Source organism: Corvus kubaryi, unplaced genomic scaffold (assembly GCF_017639235.1).
Source record: "Corvus kubaryi isolate FWS band 111438036 unplaced genomic scaffold, C.kubaryi_AGA036_p1.0 37383, whole genome shotgun sequence".
NCBI classification, from domain to species: Eukaryota; Metazoa; Chordata; class Aves; order Passeriformes; family Corvidae; genus Corvus; species Corvus kubaryi.
Window position 1 is genome coordinate 588,048 of NW_024581125.1, and position 22,448 is coordinate 610,495.

The following is a 22,448-nucleotide window of genomic DNA, read 5'->3' on the forward strand; positions in this document are numbered from 1 at the left end:
GCAAAGATATTTACAGGTCCGTGCTTAGGGATGTGGGTAAAATAACCTCAGTTCCTGCTGCAGAAAGTTATCCTGGCTGGGGGCTGTTCCTAGGATGGGGAAGTGGGAAAATTAGAGGTCAGGTTGCCCTGGGGATACGTCCAGCATTCAGTAGGTGCAGCTGCAATGGAAAAAAGCTGATTTGGGAAGTGCGTCTTGATGTGGGGAATGGGGTGTTTGCAAATGGCGGAGTTCGGAGAGACAGAAACCAGAGGGCAAAAGGGTCTTTCAGTGAGCAACCAGAGGAACAGACCCCTTGTTTCACTTAAATGCAACTTTAACAATCAACAGCATACAGATGCTGAGCAATTCATCCATTTTTCGGTGTCAGAGGAGGAGGACCTGGCATTGGGAGAGGTGGATTTGTGTGGGATATTTGCATTTAAAGCTGTTTTGCCCCATGGGACACTCCCAGCCTTTCACTGTGGGAAATGAGAAGTGCAGCAAGGGAGAAACGAATCACTTTGCAAACCTAAAGGAGATGTTTTGAAGGGGGGCATGGAGATAATGCCTTGGAGTGAGGTTTCCCAGGTGGTTTTGCAGCCTGTGCCAGCTGCCCTCTTATTTTACCCATATTCCCATGTATATAAAGCAGGATTTGATCCCAAATGGGAAACACAAGGTGTGACAGCTCATTTCCCTGCTCCAAACGCGAGGGTGTTGGTGGAGGAAATCACAGAGAGTGCGAGTGAGGAGTTCTTCCAGCCAGGCTCTCACCTTGTGGGGAAATAGATGGGCTTTGCTGCCATGGAATAAGGGTTTGGTGAGAGGGTTTAAACGTCCCTGCGTGTGTTCAGGAGCCACCCTAACGTGTGTGCCGTGGATATTCTGTGTTGCAGGACAGTAGTGATGCCCATTGCCAACGAGTTTGCCCCCGATGTTGTGCTGGTGTCATCCGGTTTCGATGCTGTGGAAGGGCACCCCACACCTCTCGGAGGATATAATCTGTCAGCAAAATGTAAGTGGGGGCTTTGCTGCTGCTGCTGCTGTCCTCAGGAATAAAGGACGGCATTCCCAAATTTCACTTTCCATGGCATTTCACTTTCCTATTTCAGATTTTCATTTCAATGGCAAAGCTTCCATCCTTTTCCTTTGAATTCTCATGGCATTTATCTCTTCATAATGCATATTCTGGCCTGGCTGAAGCCTTAATAACTTTTCTTTTTTTGAAGCGTTGCTTATTTCAACTTTGAAATATTCAATATGGAATATTGTGTAATTTATTTGTAGCCACACATCTGCTGAATTAGAGAGTTCTGCTGGCTTTAATATAAAATTGCAGAAAAAGGCAATACCAGCTGTAAACAGTCTCATTGCTACCAAAAGTCCATTTCTTCCTCCAGGATACCGTATTAAAATTTTGAGCTGAATATTTTTGCTCTCCACCTTTGAATTAATTACAGAGACCCACAAAAATCTCCTTTTTGCTTTGGGTCTGGGAAGTTTTTGGGAGATGCACTGAAATCACCCTCCCCCCCACCAAGGTTATGTGGAGTTTACCTGGCTCTGTTTCATTCAAATTCATCCAGAGGACAGTTTTTCTTGCAAAAAAAGGTTTTATTACTATTTTTTAAGAGTTTGCTCCAGCCAGGAAAGTTGTTCTCTACAGTGAACTTTAAAACCTCGTAAGGGAGCTGAACCTATAAACTTTATATAAGAATAAAGCGCAGTAGATTTACAAGAGACAAGTTCCTTGAGATATCCAGAAACACTTGGGAAAGGGAAGGTCTTGTTTACCTGCTGGTTGAATTTGCTATGCTCTGCTCCTCTCACAAAACCACTTGTGGTATCAGCAGTGCGTGTTTCTCTCTGCCTGTTAATTTGTTAATTTGCCGACTCGCAAAGGGGCTCGCTCCAAAGCGGGGAGCGGGGATGGAGGGTAGAAATTCCCTGGCTTTTCCTTGGTTGGCTCTTTTTTTATTTTTTATTTAATTCTTCCTAGAGGGGGGAAGGTTGCTTTGAGGACACGTTTTTTAAATCCTGCCCGCTCGGTTCTGTTTTGTTTAAAGGGGGCAGAAATGTATTGTGTGTCATCTGATCAAAGTGCCGGGTGCCCCTGGAATTTTTATAGCGTATTATAGCTGGGAAGAGCCGTCTGCTGAGAACGAGATGTCAAACCTAAATCTCTCTGGGGCACTGCACTGCTGCTCTCCCGACCCAAACTGTGCCGACTGCCCTTCCTCCCCCGCCACAGCTCCCAAAGCAGCGCAGAAATCCGCCCCTTTCCCTGCTTCCAAAGGGAACCTTGGCTGCTGGGTTTAATTTGGGGTGCTGAGGGAGGGGTGGCAAGGGGAGGATGGTGGTGCTCTCACTGGGGAGAGCACCCCACAGCTCCATCTCAGGGCAGCCACGGCTGGAGTCGAGCGGCGAGCGCGTCGAAGCCCAACCTGGCTCGTGTTATGCGCTGAGCCCTTTCAAATCCCCGGTGGGTTTTTAATATGATGTAATTCCTCTCCCTAATTCTTTGATCCTTCGCCAGGAGCCCGATTCCAGCCACCACCTTTGCCCTTCTCCTGCATTTCCTCTGTTCCCTCGTTGCAGGCTTCGGGTACCTGACGAAGCAGCTGATGGGCCTGGCCGGGGGCCGCGTCGTGCTGGCCCTCGAGGGTGGCCACGACCTCACTGCCATCTGTGACGCCTCGGAGGCTTGTGTGTCTGCCCTGCTGGGAAACGAGGTACAGGCACCCCCAAAACCTCCTCCCCCCTGGGGTTTGGGCGTCTCATCCTCCCGTCTGCCACGGTTCTGTCATTGTTTTGTGTCCTTCGGACACTTGGTGCTTTAAAGAGTGTTTGTTTTGTGCTTAAAAACCACCTGTGCTTTGCAGTCCCTGCGATGAGTGAAACAGCTAGGAATGGTTTTTTTGGGTTTGTTCTTGCTCCAAGTAATTTGCTTTGTGCTCTTTGAAAAACAAGCCTTTTAATTAATTTCTGAACTCGTTGTGCAAGCCTTCCCTTCTCTTTGCTCCCCTCTCTCGTCCTACAGCCCGTGCCTGCTGCGTGGGGCAGCTTGCTTGGCATGGTTTGCAGTTGGATTTTTTTCCCTGCAGTTACATTTTCTGTTTTCTGCACGTTGCTGTGTGGGAAAAGCCTCGGCTGTGTCAGAGGAATTGGCCAGAAAGGTTAGGGGGGGTGGTTGCAAGATGAGAGCAAGACAGAGAAGTACAGCAAGATTTTGGGTTCTGGAGAGCTCAGGGTATTTTCCTACAGAGAAAACTTTGGATACTCCATCTTTTCCGCCTTTTCCCCCCACTTTTAGTGTCAGTGGGATGAAAGATGCTACGTCTACACATCTTTGAAATCCCTGCAGGGATGGTGACTCCACCACTGCCCTGAGCAGCCTGATTCAATGCCTGAGCACACTTCCAGTGCAGGAGTTTTCCCTAATATCCAACCTAAACCTCCTCTGGTGCAACTTGAAACCACGTTTGTGGGTACGGTTGGTTTGGGCCAAGGTGCAGCACCAGAGAAGCTGGGTCTGTCTCCAGTGGGAGCTGGTTTCTGGGGAGGGTTGTAGTTCAGTGACCACCAGGTGTCTGGGAAGATGGAGAGGGAGCTCGGATCTGCGTGGACGTGTGGAGCAGTTTGACTTCCAGCCTGTTGCAGAAGTGCTCTGAAAGGGGAGGCCGGAGTAGCCAGGCCAAGAGAGAAACCAGCTGGGATTCATCAGAAGCATCTGCTTCCATCATCCAGCATCCCAGCTCCCCGTGTCCAGGGAGCATCCTGCTCCTTGTGCTTGGCCAGGCAGCTCTCCTAAGGCTCTGGGCACGGGGAATGGCTCCAGCCTGCACTCAGCCCTCGGGAGGCAGCATGGAGACAGGGGGGTTCCAGTGGTGGGGCACTGGCACAGGTTTCATAGAGAAGCTGTGGCTGCCCCTGGATCCCTGGAAGTGTCCAAGGCCAGTTTGGATGAGATTTGGTTCAACCCAGGGTAGTGGAAAGTGTCCTTGCCCATGGCAGGGGGTGGGACTGGATGAGCTCTAAGGTCCCTTCCAACCCGAACCATGCTGGGATTCTGTGAGGTGTTTATTGCAGCAGCCATCTGCTTTAAGCTGTCACCACAGACAATTCCTCTGGCTCCATCCACTTCTGGGTGCAGGATGCACTTTGAAAGGGAAGCAGTGGGAATTACGCCTGGAGGATGTCATTCCTCCTGCTCAACGTGCTCCTAGGTAAATAAGTGCTTGATCCAAGCCATGGATGTGTTTGGGAGTGTGAGGGTGTGGGGAGAGCTCAACACTCAGGGTACCTTGGGTGTTGTGAGCTGCCCGAGTGGTTTCATTGAGCAGAGGGAATATTGATCCTTAAAGGTAAAACCCACTGATTATTTCAATCACAGCTACAAGGCACTTTAGGACACCTGAACCCAGACCTGTTCTCACTTGTCCTAGGTGGGCTGTGCAGATAGGATTTGATTCCCTGGCTTACCCACACATCAGAAAGCAGGAAGCACTCGTTTTACCCAGGTCTTTCCTCGAACCTTTTGAAGGCAGGGAAGTCGGGGGGCACGGCCGCAGCTCTGTGCCGCGGCCCTTTGATGCGGTTTGATGTACGGCGTGCCGGAGGATCCCGCCTGCACACACATGGACAGGCAGCTGCGGCCAGGGCGGCCTGCAGGGAGCTGGGCTGGCTCAGGAGCCGCCCGGAGCTGCACCGGGGCCGGTAGGAAATGAGGGGAACGGTGCCAGTCCCCCGAGCGTCGGCGCAGATCAAACCTCGCGCGAGCGCAGGAGCCGCCTCCTTTCCTTTCCAACTGCCGGGAAATTGCCCCAGAGCTGGGCTGTGCAGCCGGTGGCTGCGCTGGGGAGGGGCTCATGGCTGCCTGCACTGCTGTGGTGGCAGAACGCTGCAAAGCTCACGGGGCTTCAGTGGAAATCAGAGCTGGGTTTGGTGCAGGGAGAGACACTCCTATGCAGTCTGAGAGAGTTTGGGTTGTCCAGCCTGGAGAAGGCTCCAGGGAGAAGTCGTCCAGTGCCCAAAGGGGCTTCAAGAGAGCTGGACAGGAACTTTGGACAAGGTCCTGAAGGGACAGGAAAAGGGGGAATGGTTTTAATCCATTTTAACCACAGAGGGCAGCATCAGGTGGGATACTGGGAAGGAATTGTTCCCTGGAGCAGGCCCTGGCACAGGGTGCCCAGAGCAGCTGGGGCTGCCCCTGGATCCCTGGCAGTGTCCAAGGCCAGGCTGGACACTGGGGCTTGGAGCAGCCTGGGACAGTGGGAGGTGTCCCTGCCATGGCAGGGGTGGAATGGGATCTAAGATCCCTTCCAACCCCCATCATTCCATGACTCCATGATTCTGAGGCCTGCTGATGACAATCCAGACCAGTAAGCCACCATTCCTCTCCCATTACCCTGCAGAGCTGCTCAGTCCATCGTGGGCATCACCAGCCTCTGCCCTTCAGACAAGAAGGGAATAACAACCAGGTGCCTCATGCCCAGAGGGTTTTGCTCCCTTTTCCGCAGGCTGAGGCTGTTTGGGAGTGTTGTTTCAGGAGGAGGAGTGTGCTCTGGAATCAGGAACGTGCTTTGTCTCAGTGTCAACCAAGAAGCCTTGGAAAGCTCTTGCTTAAAGGCTCATCCAGGAATTGCTTTTGCCTTCACTTAATGTCATGCAGAAACCAGTTTGGAGCAGAACTATTTTTAGAGCGGAGAATTAATAAGAAGTGCAATCCATAATTACTAAATCTGGAATGCAGCATCCCGTGAAGTACCTATGGAATGGCTACCATGTGCTCATAAGAGCAGTCTTGGCTGCAGCTTCTCTTGGCTTTGAGCAGAAGTTAAACTTTGCCATAGATATTTTTAACTATTGAACTCTGGCTGTTCTTTGCTGGGGAACATCCCTGGTTGGGACTTGAGTGCTGTTTTCAGCACAGTTAACAGCAGTGGACATCTCTTGTTCTGGACAGCCCACCTTGGAGGTTTGGGATGAATTCATTCACTCGTGGAGAACCTGGGAGGGAAGAGGTGTCTCCTCTTCTTGGCTTTTTCTAAAGGAAATCAAATAAATGCTAGAACATCCCTCCAGCAGTGCTGTCAGGCCTTTCCCTGGGATGGCACAGGCACGTTCCCACTGCAAAACTGACCCGTGGAAGATGGAATGGGATGAGCTTTAATGTCCCTTCCCACCCAAACCATTCTGGGATTCAATGGTAACATTTCTCTGGTGTTCCTCTCTCTCTCCCCCCAGCTTGACCCTCTTCCAGAGAAGGTTTTCCAGCAGAGAGCAAATGCTAACGCGGTGCATTCCATGGAGAAAGTCATCGAGATCCACAGTGAGTGCAGCCCCACCGACCCAGCTGGTTCCCTGGGGGGCACCCCGTGGGCTTCTCCATCGCTCTGCCAGCTCCATGTTCCCGTTCCCTGGCAGTCACTGCACCCTGAACTGGGTTTGTGCAGCCACAAACTGGTGTTGCTGGGGATGGAGCCATGCCCAGCAAGGCTTTAGTCCTTGAGGGGGAATTACAGAATGAGAGCACGGCTTAGGTTGGGAAAGACCTTCAGGATGGTCCAGTCCAACTATTAACCCAACACTGATTAAAGCTCTCCAATCTCTGCTAAGGACAGGCCGTGCTGTCATTAGAGGGTGTATTATTTCTTCAAAAGCAATTAAGTATCTCTGAATAACACCAGTCTCATTGGGTGTTGTGGCACCCATTAATTAAGAGTAGATAGGCATGGAAGTGAAACAGGCTCTCAGGCACAGGCTGGGATTCTTGGGACGTCCTGAGCAGGGCCAGGAGCTGGACTCGATGATCCCTCTAGGTCCCTTCCAAGGATATTCTATGAACGTTGCTGGAAGTTGTTGATATTTTAGGTTTATTTAGCCAAGAAAGTTAAAATCATTGTATTGAAACTTCTTTAGGAAATTCTTTCCTCTGGAGCCTTCCCTGTGGTCTTCCCCAAGCAAAAGGGTGTCAAACTGCTGACATAAAAAATACATTGGAGGTTGAAGCTTGGAGGTGATCTTGGAGGTCTTTTCCAACCTTAATGCTTCTAAATACACCTTGGACTTCTTTAGTCTTCGGTGATTTGCTCACTGAAAGCACGTGGCAGGATCCACGTGATCAGTAGCTGGATCCAGATCTGGACTGCATCCTTCCCTGTCCCACTGTTTTGGTAGAGAGACACTTCAGGCGCATTTGTCCTTAGGTCTGGAAGTTTCTGAGGGATTCGAGGTGGGAAAGGAGTTACTTTGTGAGCACCTAAGGCCCTTGGAGTGAGAGTCGGGATCAGACGAGTCTTCCCTGGGCAGTTCCGAGCCGGCGGCTGGGTTTGGGAAAGCAGGAGCAGTCATGGTGCCCTGATGGCCCTGTTGTCACCTCTCCCCCAGGCAAGTACTGGCATTCCCTGCAGCGTTTCGCCTCCACGGTGGGATATTCCCTGGTGGAGGCCCAGAAGTGTGAGAACGAGGAGGCGGAGACGGTGACGGCCATGGCATCGCTGTCGGTGGGCGTGAAGCCAGCAGAGAAGAGGTCAGTGGTTTTCCATCCATCTGTCCATCCTCACATTTCCGGCTCTGCTCAGGCACGAGGAGCCGCCTTCCTGGTTAATCCTGTCCCTTCAGCTACTGCTGCTGCGTTCCCCACATCCCCTGGCCTCTGTGGATTCCCAGAAGTCCTCCCGGGCTGCAGGAGAGCAGCAGAGCCATGAGCTCTGTGGCTGAGCCTTCTGCTCCGAGCGTGGCTTTGGACCACGAGAGGGAATTTATTTTGCTGTGGAAAATGTTACCGTTGCCCAAGTGCAAACAGATTGTCCAAAACCCCTTTGTGGTGGCAAGTTTAATTCCAGGTGAGCCAGCTGATCCGAGCTGGCAGGGTGGGAAGGTGATGGGAACATGAGGAGTGAGACTTGGCACCACACATTGTCCAACTATGTCATGCCCAACCCTCTTTTCTCTCTCCCCACCCTCTCCCACCCTGCCTGGCTGTGCAATCCCTCAGACCTGAGGACGAGCCCATGGAAGAGGAGCCGCCCCTGTAGCATCCACCTTTGAGCTGGAGTTCTCCTGTCTGTTCGTCTTCGTCTTGAAGCTCTGCCAAGAAGCTTTCTCTTGTTACTCCTGCGTCCTGTCGCGGTTATTTCCCGAACACGGAAGGACAGCCAGGTGTAAAGCAAAGCAAGCGACACAAAAATCAAATCTCTCCGCATCTTTGAGTCTCTTTTTGCCGAAAAACCGCTGGTGAAGAGCAGCAAAGGACTGACACGTTGGGCACTCTTCCTCTGGTCCTCACCGGGAGCGGAAAGAGGAACGACGCCCGGGAAGTCTTTGGCAGAGTTGCCAAACAAAAACAAACAAACAAACAAACAAAACACGAGAATAATAAAGAAATCAAAGATTCAGCAACACAAATCAAACAAACCTTAACGTAAAACTGGTGCTTACAAAGTTGATCACCCACAACTGAGCAATCTCCGCTTGAACCACTCGACCCATCGTGTACTTTCATTTCTTGGATATTTGGAAATGGCTCTTGCCTGCCTGTGAGTCAACGACAGCTCTTGTCGGAACGGGAACGTTGGGAGATGATGGTGAATTTTTAACGGGGAGGGACAGGGAACAAGGGACTCATCTGACACCTAAAGGAAAGGGAAGGAGAAGGGGGGGGAACGGTAGCCCGGATGGAGTCGGCTTTATTGTCTCCAAAGCCATCTGAAGATGAGTTTGTGCCTTTTTTTTTAATTGATGGATTTGGTGCAGCTGGATTTTCTGAAGTTTGAGGAACAATGCCTTAAGTAAAAATTAATTTAAAAAAAAAAAAACAACAAAACACACACACACAAAAAAAAAAAAAAAAGGAAAAAAAAAGAAAAAAAAAGAAAAAAAAAAAGAAAAATAAACCACAAAGAACACAGCAGTTCCTGAATATTTTTCCTCTGGTTGGGAAAGCCAAGGACTGCCATCAGGAAGGAAGACTTTTTGGCTTGTGCTGGCATGATGGTGGGAAGCAGGCATCAGCTGAACAGAGCGTCTCCAAAAACTGTCGACAAGTTTGGATTTGTTTTGTTTTCTTTCATTGCTGTTTCAGAGAAAAAAAAAAAAAGGAAAAAAGGAAAAAAAAAAAAAGGAAAAAAAAAATATTAAGGTAGTTGCCAAAAAAAGTGGCAAATACTGTTGGGTCTTTGAAATTCAACCATTTTTAACAACCAATTTTCAAATGTTTTCTCTCTCTTCTACATTATCTAGTAATTGAACTTATCAATTTGGTTGTCGAAGCATGTATTAGACACAAATGCAGGTTTTAAGACTGGAATGCTTTTTATGAAAAGCAACTAGCATGAGATATTGCTTAAATTGTTAGGTATAAATATATATGTGTGTATAATGTATATTCCAAATGTATTCCAAGCTTAGAAACCGGATTCCTATGAATTATTGAGAAAAATATTTATGATGCATTTATAGAAAACCAGAAAAAACTATATGTAATAAATGCATACTCTAACAGTAGCCATTGGAAGCTCCCTAGGGACAGATTTGGGAATTGGAACGTCAAAGGTGCTTTTGGAAAAGGATCCAGGTTGAAACTCGAGGACTTTTCAGGCGACAGGTTGGGAAGTTTTTCAGAAAGCCAACACTTTAGCCACTGGGCAACTACCCTAAACATTTGTATTTTAATTTAAGGTTTTTAGTTGTGATCCTTTTCTAACAAAAACGAGAAAAAAAAGAGTTTTTTATAGCAAAGACGCTGAATTTGCTGTTAATTTTTATATGGATATTTCCTGAAACCCTCCGGAAGCCTTGTTTGTGTGACTCTGACATTTCTTTTCCATTTGGCAGGTTTCCTTTCCGAACGGCAATAGCATCTAAACCTTTCTTCCTCCCTCTTTTCTTGCTTGTACATGGATTTTCCTTTTTTTTTTTTATTTTCCTTAATTTTTTTTTTTTTAATTTTTTAATTTTCCGTATGATTTTCTCTCCTTTTTCCTCAACTCTTTTGTACAGTGAGCAGCTTTCTGCAGGTGTAAGGAACTGTGGGCAGACCGACAGAGTTTATTTTTTTCTGGGAAAGGGGGCGTTTTTTTACCGAGGAGGAGGAGGAGGGACCGTGATGGGCTCTTTTGTGTGCCGATTCCGACTGTATATTTCCTCAGCTCTCTTGTCGTAGCTCTGTAAAGAAAATAAGGAATTTTCTTACCTGGTAGCACTCGGTGGGCGATGCCTTTGTCCGGCCGTGGCTCCTGGCGCTGCCTGCCCTCGGCAAGGCCCGTTGGACACTCCGGGACCGCTGGCGTTTTCTCTCCGCCGGACACGCCCGCAAACTCCCCACCTCCTCTCTCCCTCTTTTTCTCTCCTCTTCTTCTTCCCGGCGCTGGGAGGGGTTTTGGAGGTTTTTTTTTCTGCCCCCCACCCCGAGGAGGTCGTTGCCTCCCGGGAAGGCCGCAAGCCCTGCCACGGAGAGCGGAGCGTCTTGGGTGCCCGCTCCCAGCAGTGTAGGACAGCACATCCCTCTTCCCAGCGCAGCTTCCCCCTAACCACCCTGCTTTCATCCTCTTCCCACGGTGACTGGCGGGGCCGCTTCCAGTAACTTCTCTTCTTTCCAGTTCTCGAAGCAGCTGCTTTCATTCCGTTCAGGACTCGCTGGCGGGAGGAATCGGGAGCGTAACCCCACGCGTGAGCGAATGCAGGAGGCTTTTGTTTCCTTCCTCGATTTCTAGCGCAGTTTCAAAACCAGACACTACAGTATTTGAGTTGTGCAGACCCAAGTACATCCTAGAACCCCAAAAGCCCCGGTTGCAAGGCTCGTCCTCAGCATATCCTAACCCTCCCCCCCCCTGTCCTGGGGATATTGTGGTTTGGGGTCTTTGTCCATCCGACCACGCTGCTGCTGTGATCCCAAATCCATCCAGCTACCGAACCTGGTGACTGGCGTGGGGTTTTGCTCCCTGCGCCGTGGGCAGTGCCCCTGTTTACACCTCCCATTGTGTTGTCAGCTCTTCCCCGGAAGGTTTTTGACATTTCTCCTCCCGGTTTGTGGCAAAGCTTTTTCCTTCCTTTTTGCGTTCCCGGGAGCCACCGGCCGACCATGCTGAGCTGGTTCCTTTGGAAAATCCGGAGGAGCTTGTCGGGATGCCACCTTCCTTCCTTCCTTCCTTCCTTTCCATCCTTGACCTCAGCTTTTTTGCCGGGGTGGAAAGATTTTTCCCGAGCCGTCAGAGCTCGTCTCCTCCAGACTCCCGGCGACGTGGATTTTGTTTCGCAGCATCCCCCTCTTCCCTGGGAACGCTCTGCCTTGGGGCGTGACCTTCCCTGGGGATGCTCTTCCCCGGGGATGCTTTCTGGGGCCGGCGCAGGCACAGAGAGAGGGGAGGGAGCCGTCGTTTTGAGGCTCTCCAGGGGTTTTTTCACCTTTTTGAGCCATTAAAGCTTCTTCATTTCAGATGACTTTGCCACGGGGCGGCCGTGCCAGCGGGGCGGGAGCCCGGGATGCTCCCGCACGCAGCACGTGCTGCCCAGGGCATCCTTTGTACCTGCTTGGGAAGAACAGGAACATCTTTCAGTCCTCTTTACAGTGAAGTGAGGCCCAGTTTGCAGTACACAAGTAACCATTGGGGGGGGGGGGGGGCTTCCCCGGGGTTTTTTTTCGGGGGGGGTTTTGTTGGTTTGTTTTTTTTTTTTGTTGTTACTTTCGATACAAAACATTCCTTTTTTTATTAGTGACGGTCATGTATTCATTCCATTCTTCCTTTTGTAAACTTTTTTGGGCCCACGTTCTTTTACGGGCATTGATATATATAAATATATATATATAAATATATATGAATATATTTTTTTAAGTTTCCTACACCTTGAGGTTGCATGGTCTGTAAGGTTGGCATGTCTTTATATTGTATACAGATTTTGCACGCCAAACTGGCAGCTTTGAAAACGATAACAAGAAAAAAAACAAAAACAAAAACAAACAAAAAAAATTATAAGAGGTGGTTTGGGGGTTTTTTTGGGTTGGTTTTTGTTTTGTTTTGTTTTTATATTGGTTTTTTTTTCCTCTCGTGGCATTTGCGGAGACTAAAGGTTGGGATGTTGTTGTCACACACACACACACTCACCCACGCAGCGACACACAAAGGAAGGAGAGTGGGAATTCTTTTTTTTTTTTTTTTTGGAGTCTTACTGAACTTAATAAGAAGAAATTGTGCTTTTTATTGTTAAAAAGAGTAAATAAAGGAAAAAAAAAAAAGGACTACTTAAACATTTCTCATTTTAAGAAGAAAAGAAAAAAACTAAGACGTTTATCTAGCACTTGTGACTTACCAATAATAGAGTTTATTGTATTTATGTGGAAACAGTGTTTTTAGGGAAACTACGCCGAACACACCAAGTAAACTGCCTGTGTCATTATTATTATTATTATTATTATTGTTATTATTATTATTTCCCTTTGGGTTGGTGTTTTTGCTTTGATTTCTCGGCTGGGTGGGGAGGTTGGATGCATCCCTTGTGTCAACACACGGAGTCGTTCATTCCGAGGAGCCGGACGGACGGACGGACGGGGAGGACTTTAAGGAGTTAACTCTTCAGCACAGCTGCGTTAACTTTTTTAAGAAATTACTTTTACATGATGTATTATTGCTCGGTTTCACTTTAAGCAGTCGTGTACTGTGCAACACTGTGGTTTAAAAACGAGACTTTACAGCGAAAGGCAAAACGTGTTTCTTCATTGTCACGAAGTTGGGCTCGTTCTCAGCTCATCTTCACTTTGTCTTTGATATTGATGATGAAAAAAGAAAAAAAAAAGGTATCCTATTGAAAGAAAATAAATTAACACTTTTTCTGTGCTCCATAGTGGAGGCGCTATTTTCCAATTTATGAGGATGACAAACTTATATATATAATATATATATAAAAGTGGGGGCGGGGAGGGGGGGGGAAGGGGTTGAAACATTATTCACCCGAGAGCTTATTACAGATATGTAGTATCAAAAAGTTGTAACTATATTATATTCTACTTTATACCTATACATGCTCAGTATGACGTCACCATTGGTAGCAGCTACCGGTTTACGCTGTAATTTAGACACAATTTCACTCTTATTGTATGGACCCTACTTTCAGTGATGGTAGCATTCTTTGTGCTCGATTTCCCGATGGTCCTTTCTTTTAAATCGGTGGAGTTGGAATATTTTTTCTCATTCTTGTTTTTTCTTTCTTTGGTTTTCTTTTGTTTTTATTTCATTTTCCTCTTTTTATTTCGTTTTACCTTTTTTTTTCTTTTTTTTTTTTTTTTACTGGCCAATGGTGTCTTTCTCTGACAGTACCGACTTCAATTTCAACTTTATTAGGAGTCCAGTATTTTGTACCACATTATGACAACTTGTTATTCTTGTGGTGTAAATAAAAGAAAAAAGTTAATTATAGTACCACCCAGGTTTCTGCTGCTGATCTTCTTTCCTTCCTTTTCTGGAATGGGACGTTTCATCTGCTGGGTTCTTGGTGTCCTGGAGGGGGGTCTCGGTGCCAGAGTGGCTTTTTTGAGCAAAATACACCCATGTCTACCTCGGGGTGTTCATGGAAAAGTTCCCAGAGCTTTCCAGTTCCTTGTGGCTCCCAGGTGCGTGTTGAAAAGTGCCTGCAAAACAAAAATTGAGTTTCCAGGTGAAGCAGCTCCACCTTTATACCTTTCATGGCCTTTTTCAGAGTGTTTTCCTTCTAATTGGCTTCCTGGTTGTCCCTGGAGCCCCCTGAACCCTCCAAAATCCAGCTGCCCCATGTGCATCGCCTGGAATTGTCCTCTGCTCGCGGGGGAAGAGGCCACACTCCAGTTCTGGGCTCCTTCCAGTGACTCCCAGGAGAAGCAGCCAGGTTGGTGTTCACGGGCTCTGCAGGGCTCCTCGTGGGAGGGGCAGGGGGGAGCTCACAGGGAGAACTTGGGATCATCACAATTCCCTCAGCAGTGAAGCTGCTTCAGCACGATTCATGGGAATCATGGAATGGTTTGGGTTGGAAGGATCCAGGGTGTCCCATCCCATCCCATCCCATCCCACCCCTGCCATGGGCAGGGACACCTCCCGCTGTCCCAGGCTGCTCCAAGCCCCAATGTCCAGCCTGGCCTTGGGCACTGCCAGGGATCCAGGGGCAGCCCCAGCTGCTCTGGGCACCCTGTGCCAGGGCCTGCCCACCCTCCCAGGGAACGATTCCTTCCCAATATCCCATCCAGCCCTGCCCTCTGGCAGTGGGAAGCCATTCCCTGCCTCCTGTCCTTCCATCCCAAGTCCCTCTGCAGCTCTCCTGGAGCCCCCTTAGGCTCTGAGGTCTCCCTGGAGCCTGTATTTGTGGCAGATGTGGGTGTGGTGATTGTTTTAGGACCATGATCTGGGGCTTCCAGCCTGGCTGGGAGGGCACCTGCAGCTCCCTTGAGCAGAGCCAGGGGGGCTCCTCTGGGCAGAAGGCTGGGAAGGGGCTCGCAGGAGCTGGGGGAGCTCCTTTCTGGGAGTGAAATCCCGCTGCTGGGCGATCCAGCTGAGGCAGAGGCCTGGTTTTGAGGGGTGGGGGCTGTTTCAGACATGATCCCAGTCCCTGTGCCAGGCATAATCTCACCTGGAATGCTCTGAGCTCACTGTGGGCACAGGGACACAAACCTGAGGGGAGGGAGGGTTGAACTCGATGCTATGGCACCTGCTGCTTTAGCCATGGGGATTTTTACAGCCAGAAATCTGTTAATCCCAAGGAAAACAGCATCGTCCTGCAATGAATGTGATCCAACACCATTCTGAGGTGGTTCCCTCTTGGCTCCTCCGATGTGTGCCCGTGGCTGGGTGTGAGGGATGGATGCCTGGCCTGGCACTGGGGTGAGTGATGCCCCACACCCTTCCCAGGGTTCTCCCAGGGTTTCATTTTCTTCATTTCACTTGTTTTCCTAATATTTTTAAAGGAGGAAGAGGCAGCTTCTCCCTCTGGGCAGCAAGTCAAGGCTCTGTGCTTTAGATGGATGTCTGTGGCAGTGGGAGCCCTGCAGGGGGAAGAGCAGGGTCCAATATTAAATGTACAACCCGAGCACGCGGTGGGCAGGAGTTCAGTCTGTGCCAGCAAAATGTCCTGGATTTATGATGGGATTTGGATCTGTGTGGAGTGGAAACTTTTTCCTAAAAAGTGCTGGTGCAGGGTTCATCTCTTAGGGGGTTCTCTGAAGCTCTCTGAGGGACCTGGGAACTCATTTGTTTCCCCTGCCTGGATCTGATGTGTCGGTGTCACTGCAACTTTGTCTCTGCAAAGTTGTCCTGGGATAGAGAAAATGCTTGGAAAAATAGCATGTGGGGTGAAATTCCAGGGGACGTCAAAGGGACTGGGAGTTCCTGGCAGGGAGAGGCTGGGAAGTGCTTCCCACTGCTTCCCTGGAGGAAAAACCTGTGATAATTGATGGAAAGGTGCAGTAACAGGGTCACGTCCAGGAATTTAAGAGCTTTCTGTCTGGGTATGGGAGGAAAAGCCAAAGCTGGCCCAAGGAAGGAGAAAGTTCATGACAAGAGGGACACGGAGGGGCTGGAGCGTGTCCAGAGAAGGGAACAGAGCTGGGAAGGGGCTCAGCCTGGAGCAAAGGAGGCTCAGGGGGGACCTTGTGGCTCTGCACAAGTCCCTGACAGGAGGGGGCAGCCGGGGGGGAAATCGGGCTCTGCTGCCAGGGAACAGGGACAGGAGGAGAGGGAACGGCCTCAAATTGCACCAGGCGAGGAATTAGGGAAAATGTCTTCCCTGAAATGGTGGCCAGACCTTGGAATGGGCTGTCCAGGGCAGCCACCACCCCTGGAAGGGTTCCAAAAGCGGGCAGGTTGTAGCCAGGCCCTCACTCACTCCCTGCAGCAGGATGGGAGAGGAAGGGAGAGGAGAGGGAGAAGTGGGAAAGCTCGTGGGTCAGATGAGGACGGGTTAGAAAGTGCAAGGGCCGGGGGGTCGAGCAGGAAGAAAAATCCAAGGGAAGGGCTGGCAAACCATCCCTGAATGGAAAGCGGCTGCTGCAGGAGCTGCTCGGGGAGCAAACCTCCGGAGGCGCCTGAAATCCAGGGCTCCCCAGCAGGGCTGTTCGCAGAGCAGGAGAGGATGAGTTTTCAGGACTGTGGGAGTGCTAAAAACGCAGCTCCCCGGGCTGTGGGGAAGGCACAGTCTGCCTTTTTTCCAGCAGCACAAGCTGGCAAAGCCAATTCCTGCTGAGGATGGGGAATAGATTCCCGTTTCACAGCTGTGCTAATGGAAGGCCTCAGCAGGAACAGAGCAAATGCCGCACTAATTACGGGCTCTGAGGGAAAGAATCCTGCCTGGGGGACACACAGAGGTGTCTTCTGGATGGCCACGAGGGAAGAGCAAACCTCTGCCCACGTTTACAGCAAATTGAATGATTCAGTGGCAGAGGGAAATGTTTTGGGCCAGGACTTGAGGGAAGGTGGTGGCGCAGGCTGCTCTCTCCAGGGCTTCTCTGCCTGGCCAAGCTGCTGCTCCTTGGAAGGGAGTGTAGGAGGTTGAAACAAAAGCACCCCAAAATCTCACTCCTGCACAGCAAAAGTGGGGAAAACACTTCCTGTGTAGGTTGGATCGCACAGCCGGAGCATCAGTGTGCACCAGCCACAGACAGGTGCCCTTTATCTGATTTATTACCCGTCTTTTGAGCCTTTTGCATCTATTTTTTTTATCAATTCATTCCCCTGCCCCAAGGAGGAAGGTTTGGAATCACAGAATCACAGAAAGGGACTTTAAAGATCATCTTGTTCCACCCCCCGCCATGGCCAGGGACTCCAAATTCAGTGCAATTAAAGAGGGGAAAAAAAAGGCTTTTTACTGTATTTAGGAGGATGAGGGTGCAGACAGAACTGTGCATTTGTGCTGTATCAAGGCACAATTATCCAATGGTCACCAGCTTCAGAGCGCCTGCAGGAACAAGAAACCTGTTTTCCATTAAATCAGGCAGGGGACGGGGAGCAATTCCTGGGCTTTAAAGGTGATTAAATACCCAGAGTCCTCGAGCGAGCTTTCAGAATTTCACTCTTCAATTACAGGTTCGAGTTTGAAAGGGGGGGAAAAAAAAAATTAAAGAAAAAAGAAGAATTCCCTCCTTCCCCACCAGCACAGAGCAATTCCTGCAATCCTCCCCCAATCCCCGTGGATAATGCAGCCAGCCCAGGCTTAGCAGCTGCCTTTGAGCCGGCTGGGTTCAGCCGCTGGTGAGCGGCAGGAATTTCTGGAGCCCGTTTATCCAGGAGGAGGTCCCGGCCCCCAGCCCAGCCCAGCCCAGCCCAGCCCAGCCCTGCCCAGCCCATCCCCGGCAGTGCTGCCCCGGGGCTGCTCCCGAATCGTTCTGTGCTGCAGCAGGAGGAACAGCGGGACCGAAAGGGATGGGAAAAGTGGCTTTGGGAAAGGTGGAGAGAACTCCGTCTGGGAAAGGGAGGGAAGCTGAAGCGGAGACGGGGTGGGGGAAAACTCCGCTGGGAGCATCCCGAGCGCATCCCGAACCCTGCCAAGCCTGGGGAGCAGAGGGAAGAGGGGCTGCACCCCCCAGCTGTTTTTAGGGGATGTCTGCAGGATGGGGCAGCCAGGTGCCCAATCGCAGCTCCGAGGGATGCAGCCTGGGAGGAGGATGAGGAGGAGGAGGCTGTGGAATACCTGCACACCCAAGCCACAGAGCGGCTTCCTGTAGCTCTGGCTGGAAGCTCAGCCAGGCCTGCCTGGTTCCCCCTGGGCTGGTGGATGGTGGCCCCTGACTCGCTGGGACACTTTCCCTGGTTCCAGGGGACAGGGGATGCTCAGCCTGTGGCTGGCGAGGCGGCTCCGTGCTGGGGATAACAAATTGCCTTGGCCAGGTGGATCTGCTGGGCTCCAGCAGGGCCCTGTGCTGTGCCAGATCCCGGGAGTGCTGAAAACGAGACTGGAATTGAGTTATTCCGGGCGAGCTGCAGGCTAATTCCTCTTTCATCTAAAGCCTTCTTGTGTTTGACCTCTCTGCCCTTTATCTGCGACGGGAAATTTGATTTGCACTGTTATTCCAAAACAATTCCTCTCGCTCCCCTTTGTGAGGCAAGAAAGGCAGGACTTAGGGCTTAAGTATCCAGGGCTGCTTCCCAGCTCTGTGGTGGGGAGGCTTGGAGGGGGATGGAAGGGAGAGGAATCCAAGCAGGGCAGGGAAGTGTCTGCAGGTTCCACCTGGGCTCCTCCAGAGCGCATCTCGGATCCGCTCTGGAGACAGCTGGAGCGGGCCCTCGTTCCCAAGGATCCTGGCTCCCCGTGCTGGTGCTGCCGGGCCGCTCAGCCCGTCCTTCCCGGGGCAGGGCCATGCAGCTCCCCGAGCTGAACCCTGCTGGCCTTCTGTCTGGAGGCGGGGAAGTCACTCAGGAACACGGAACTTGGCGGCTCCCAGCAGTCGGAAGACACGGTGCCTTGGATTTATCGTGGAATCATAAAGGTTGGAAAAGCCCTCTGAGAGGCCTGAGTCCAAGCATTCCCCCAGCACTGCCAAGCCCACCACTGACCCACGTCCCCACATGCCACATCCACGTGGCTTTTAAATCCCACCAGGGATGGGGACTCCACCACTGCCCTGGACAGCTGCGCCAGTGCCTGGCCTCCCTTTTTAGGGAAGAGATTTTTCCCAATATCCAACCTAAGCCTTCCCTGAGGGACTGAAGTGGCAGTGGCCTGTGTCGACCATGGGTGCAGGACAAGCAGAGGTCATGCCAAAACCCTGAGGGCTTGCAGGAGAGGTGGAGATGGATTTTATTCCTGCCATGTGGAGCCCCATCCTTCTTCCCTGTGAGGGTGGGCAGGCCCTGGCACAGGGTGCCCAGAGCAGCTGTGGCTGCCCCTGGATCCCTGGCAGTGTCCCAGGCCAGGCTGGACATTGGGGCTTGGAGCAGCCTGGGACGGTGGGAGGTGTCCCTGCCCATGGCAGGGGGTGGGATGGGATGGGCTTTAAGGTCCCTTCCAACCCAAACCTTTCTGGGATTCTCTGATCCTCCTGGGCAGAGCTGAACCATGTGGACAACCTGGATTAAGGTACCTCTGGAGATGTCCAGGTGAGTTTTTGCTCTTCCCCCTTCTCCTACTGCAGGACAGGTTTCTCCTCCTCCCTTGCCCTATCTGAAAGAGGTTTTGCCTCGCTCATCCTCAGCTCTGGGATTTTGGGGAGTTGGGAGATTCACAGCAGAGCAACTTCCAAAACGAGGAAATGAGAAGTTGTGGCAGAAATGCTCTGAAAGATGCCTTGGCTGGCAGTGCTCAGGGGCAGCTCTCAAAGCAACATCTTTCTAAAGAAGCTTAAAAATAATCTCCCAGCTGTGCTTTGGGTTGGGTTTTTTTTAATTCTCTTGCCCCTTGGGCACGATCAAAGCTGTGAGCTCAAAGGAACATGTCATATTTTGGCTGGTTGCTGGAAAAGCCAAGAGGAGCAGGAAGAGACACCCTGGCTGCCACCAAACCCATCTGTTGGCTGAGCAGCACCACACTCGTCCTGCTGGGTGCCTGGGGAGAGCCAGCTGGAGGCTCAAGTGCTTTCCCAATTTTTAGCTGGATTTTCTTCCTTTCCAGACAACTCGGACTGTGCTTGGAACCCGTCTGGCAGCGTTTGGCTTCCTGCCTGCTTGGAGCCAGGGCCTGTGGAGATTAATGACATGGAAAATGAGGAATGCTGGCCGTAAAACTCTGTGGGGAAAAGGCAGCTTAGGAAGGCAGCCTCTGGTGAGGTGTGTGGCTGCTTCAGGGCTGGGGTTTGGGGAGGCAAAGGCTCTGGCAGCTCTTCTAACAGGATTATTGTCCCCATCCCTGGCAGTGCCCAAGGCCAGGCTGGACATTGGGGCTTGGAGCAGCCTGGGACAGTGGAAGGTGTCCCTACCCATGGCAGGGGGTGGAATGGGATGGGCTTTAAGGTCCCTTCCAACCCAAACCATTGTGGGATTCTGGGATCTTTAAAAAAAAAAAATCAGCTCATGAAGGGGCTGGAGCGCCTTGGGTACAGCAAATCCTTCCCTTCCCCTCCCCTCCTGAAGGAAATGATCCGGGTTTCTGCAGGTGAGGACCTGTTTGGGATATCTGAAGGGGCGGGCTGTGGCCTGGCTGTGTTCAATCAGCTGGAGAGCAGGGGTGCTGGGTGAGGCAGCCCCTCCAGACTGGCCCCACCAGCTCTCCCAGCGAGGAAAGGGAATCCCATTCCTGGCACAGCAGGAAGGCTCAGCTCCAAATCACCTCGTGCAGTGCTGACAGGGCAGGGTGATCAGGCTGGGAAGGGCCGCTCTCACACCAGTGAGAAACCAGCGCCTCGGGAAGCTGCAGCCACGATGTCAGCGCTGCTTCTCCTCGAGGCTGAAAGAGGAGAGCTGCTGAAATGCAGCTTCCCAGGCCTGTTTGTGCCCAGACAAACCTCCTCTCCAAGGGGAAAATCCCCTGGGTGCAGGGGCATCCCTCCAGCAGGCAGCTACGGTTCATTCCCAGCAGGGGAGAGGAAACCCGTGAGGATTGTATCCGGAATTTTCCGTGAGCTCTGTTCCCGTGAGGGTCCCCCTGGACCTCCCTGCACCCTGGGACACCCCCCTTCACGTGTGCATGGGCTTCACCTCCTCCTGGATTCTGCCTGCAATTCGTGCAGCACGGGAATTCTGGGTCATGAAAAGGGGTGGCCTATGGGAAGGATCCCTAAATCACGCTGGAACTGGCATCCTAAAGCCTTCAGGCAGCAGGGGCAATGCCAGCACCCCCTGACTCCTGCCAGAGCTCTGGCTAAAGAAGAGGAGAGAGCCCTTCAAGAGTGGCCGTGCCAGGAGCCTTTATTCATTACAAAATTCACCTAGGAACGTTCTATTCATTACAGAATTCACCTAGGAACGTTCTATTCATTACGAAATTCACCTAGGAACACATTTGAGGCCTTGTTGTCCTAAAAGAAGGGGCCTGGTCGCCTCTTGCTGGAGCAGGGCAGCTTGGCCATGGCCAGGGAAGGAGGATTTGAGGTGGGGGCAGCAAAGCTGGAGGAGGGATCCATGGTTTGGACACGGGAAGAGGGAAAAGGGGATTTCCAGCTGTTTGTGCTGCCTCTCTCCAGCGGGATGGGTGAAACGGGGCTGCAAAGCCACGTGTCTGATCTGGAGGGGAAGGAGCAGCAGTGCCACAGCTCAGGGTGGGGCCAGCTGGGTTCTCCTGGTGTTCCCACCCCCCTTTATCCAAAGGGAGAGACAAACACTGCCTTCCCCCCTTTCTCCCTGTCTTAGGCACAGCTCCCAGCCTGTGCAGCGGTGGCAGGCAGCAGGCCCAGCCCCTGGCTCAGAAGAAAAGGTTTTCCACGTTCCTCCTGCAGTTTTACCTCTCTGCTGGTCCCTAAAGGCTGTCCCTGCGCAGCTCCAGCCCGGAGCATCCCTCGGAGCAGGGGCAGGTACGTGATTTTGGGGACCCTCCACACCTCCTGCCTGTGCTTCCCAGCATCCTGCTGGGTCGGTGGATACAGGGATGAGCCGCAGCAGCGCTGGAGGAGCTCAGGGGGCAGGGATTTAGGATGCTGGGGCACTTTCTGATCGTGACCCTGTGAAGGTGTGGGAGGAGGGACGGGGCTGTTTGAAGTCTTCCCTTTCCAGCCCCTTGAGCCGAGGCTGAGCTTGATGAAATCAGCATTTCCTGGCTGGAAGCGGGGTGAGGACAGGCTCGGTGCTCCTGTGGCACCCACGGCAAGCAGCAGCGTGCAGCATCCCCACCCTGCAGGGCATGGATGTGGGCTTTGGCCCTCGGATTATTTCCTTCAGCCCAGCCCAGGGCAACAGGACAAAGCCCGGTGGGGAGGGAAGATGAGGCTGAATGAGTCTTTAGGTGGGGAAAGGTGGCAATCACCTGGAAAGAAGGAAAATAGACACGTGTATTTATAGATGTATGTATTTAATATACATAAACATAAATAAAATCTGACCTAGCCCTGAATTTTTCTGGCAGGGAAGCAAAATTCATGAGGAAATACAGCCCAGGCTGCAATTCCTCATTATATCAGTGAGAGCCACGTTGCTGGGGCCAGTAAATCTGCCAGATGGCAACGAGGGGGGATTAGGTGGGAAGGTGGGGCCCTCAGGAGGGTGCTGTGCGTGCCCTCCCCCAGCCCCTGGGCACCCCACCTTCCTCATTAAGGAATGTTAATCACCCCAAAGTGCTCCCAGAGGTTTGTTTATAATAAAACCTTTACGGTGCTCAGAGGTTTGGGGTTTATTTTTCCTTTCCCTGTTGCATGGGAAGGGTTGGGAGGGATGGCAGCTCCAAGGAATGTGGCTGCCCCATCCCAGACAGGCTGGATGGGGCTTGGAGCAACCTGGGGTAGTGGAAGGTGTCCCTGCCCCTTTTCCAGAGATGTTCAGAAATTTGATCTTTCCGGGATCGCTGCCCTTGCCGAGCAGGGTGGGCAGGGAATGGGCTCAGGAGTTATCTGGGACCCAGACAGATCCATGCCTCTTTAATCCCCGAAATCT

The 22,448-nt window shown here is 51.4% G+C and overlaps 1 protein-coding gene and 1 pseudogene across 3 annotated transcripts in view; both read left to right on the plus strand.

Moving 5' to 3' along the window:
* HDAC4 (histone deacetylase 4) overlaps positions 1 to 8,787 on the plus strand; it is a 78,980-nt gene extending 70,193 nt beyond the window's left edge. For all 3 annotated transcript variants that reach the window (XM_042035230.1, XM_042035228.1, XM_042035229.1), the window contains exons 20-24: positions 879 to 997; positions 2,581 to 2,714; positions 6,229 to 6,313; positions 7,372 to 7,513; positions 7,982 to 8,787. In XM_042035230.1, the coding sequence (XP_041891164.1) occupies positions 879 to 997; positions 2,581 to 2,714; positions 6,229 to 6,313; positions 7,372 to 7,513; positions 7,982 to 8,021 (520 nt within the window). In that variant the 3' untranslated portion in view covers positions 8,022 to 8,787. The remainder of the gene's footprint in view (positions 1 to 878; positions 998 to 2,580; positions 2,715 to 6,228; positions 6,314 to 7,371; positions 7,514 to 7,981) is intronic.
* Positions 8,788 to 11,623: 2,836 nt separating this feature from the next.
* Positions 11,624 to 19,652, plus strand: LOC121667998 (annotated as a pseudogene).
* The last annotated feature ends 2,796 nt before the right edge of the window (positions 19,653 to 22,448 follow it).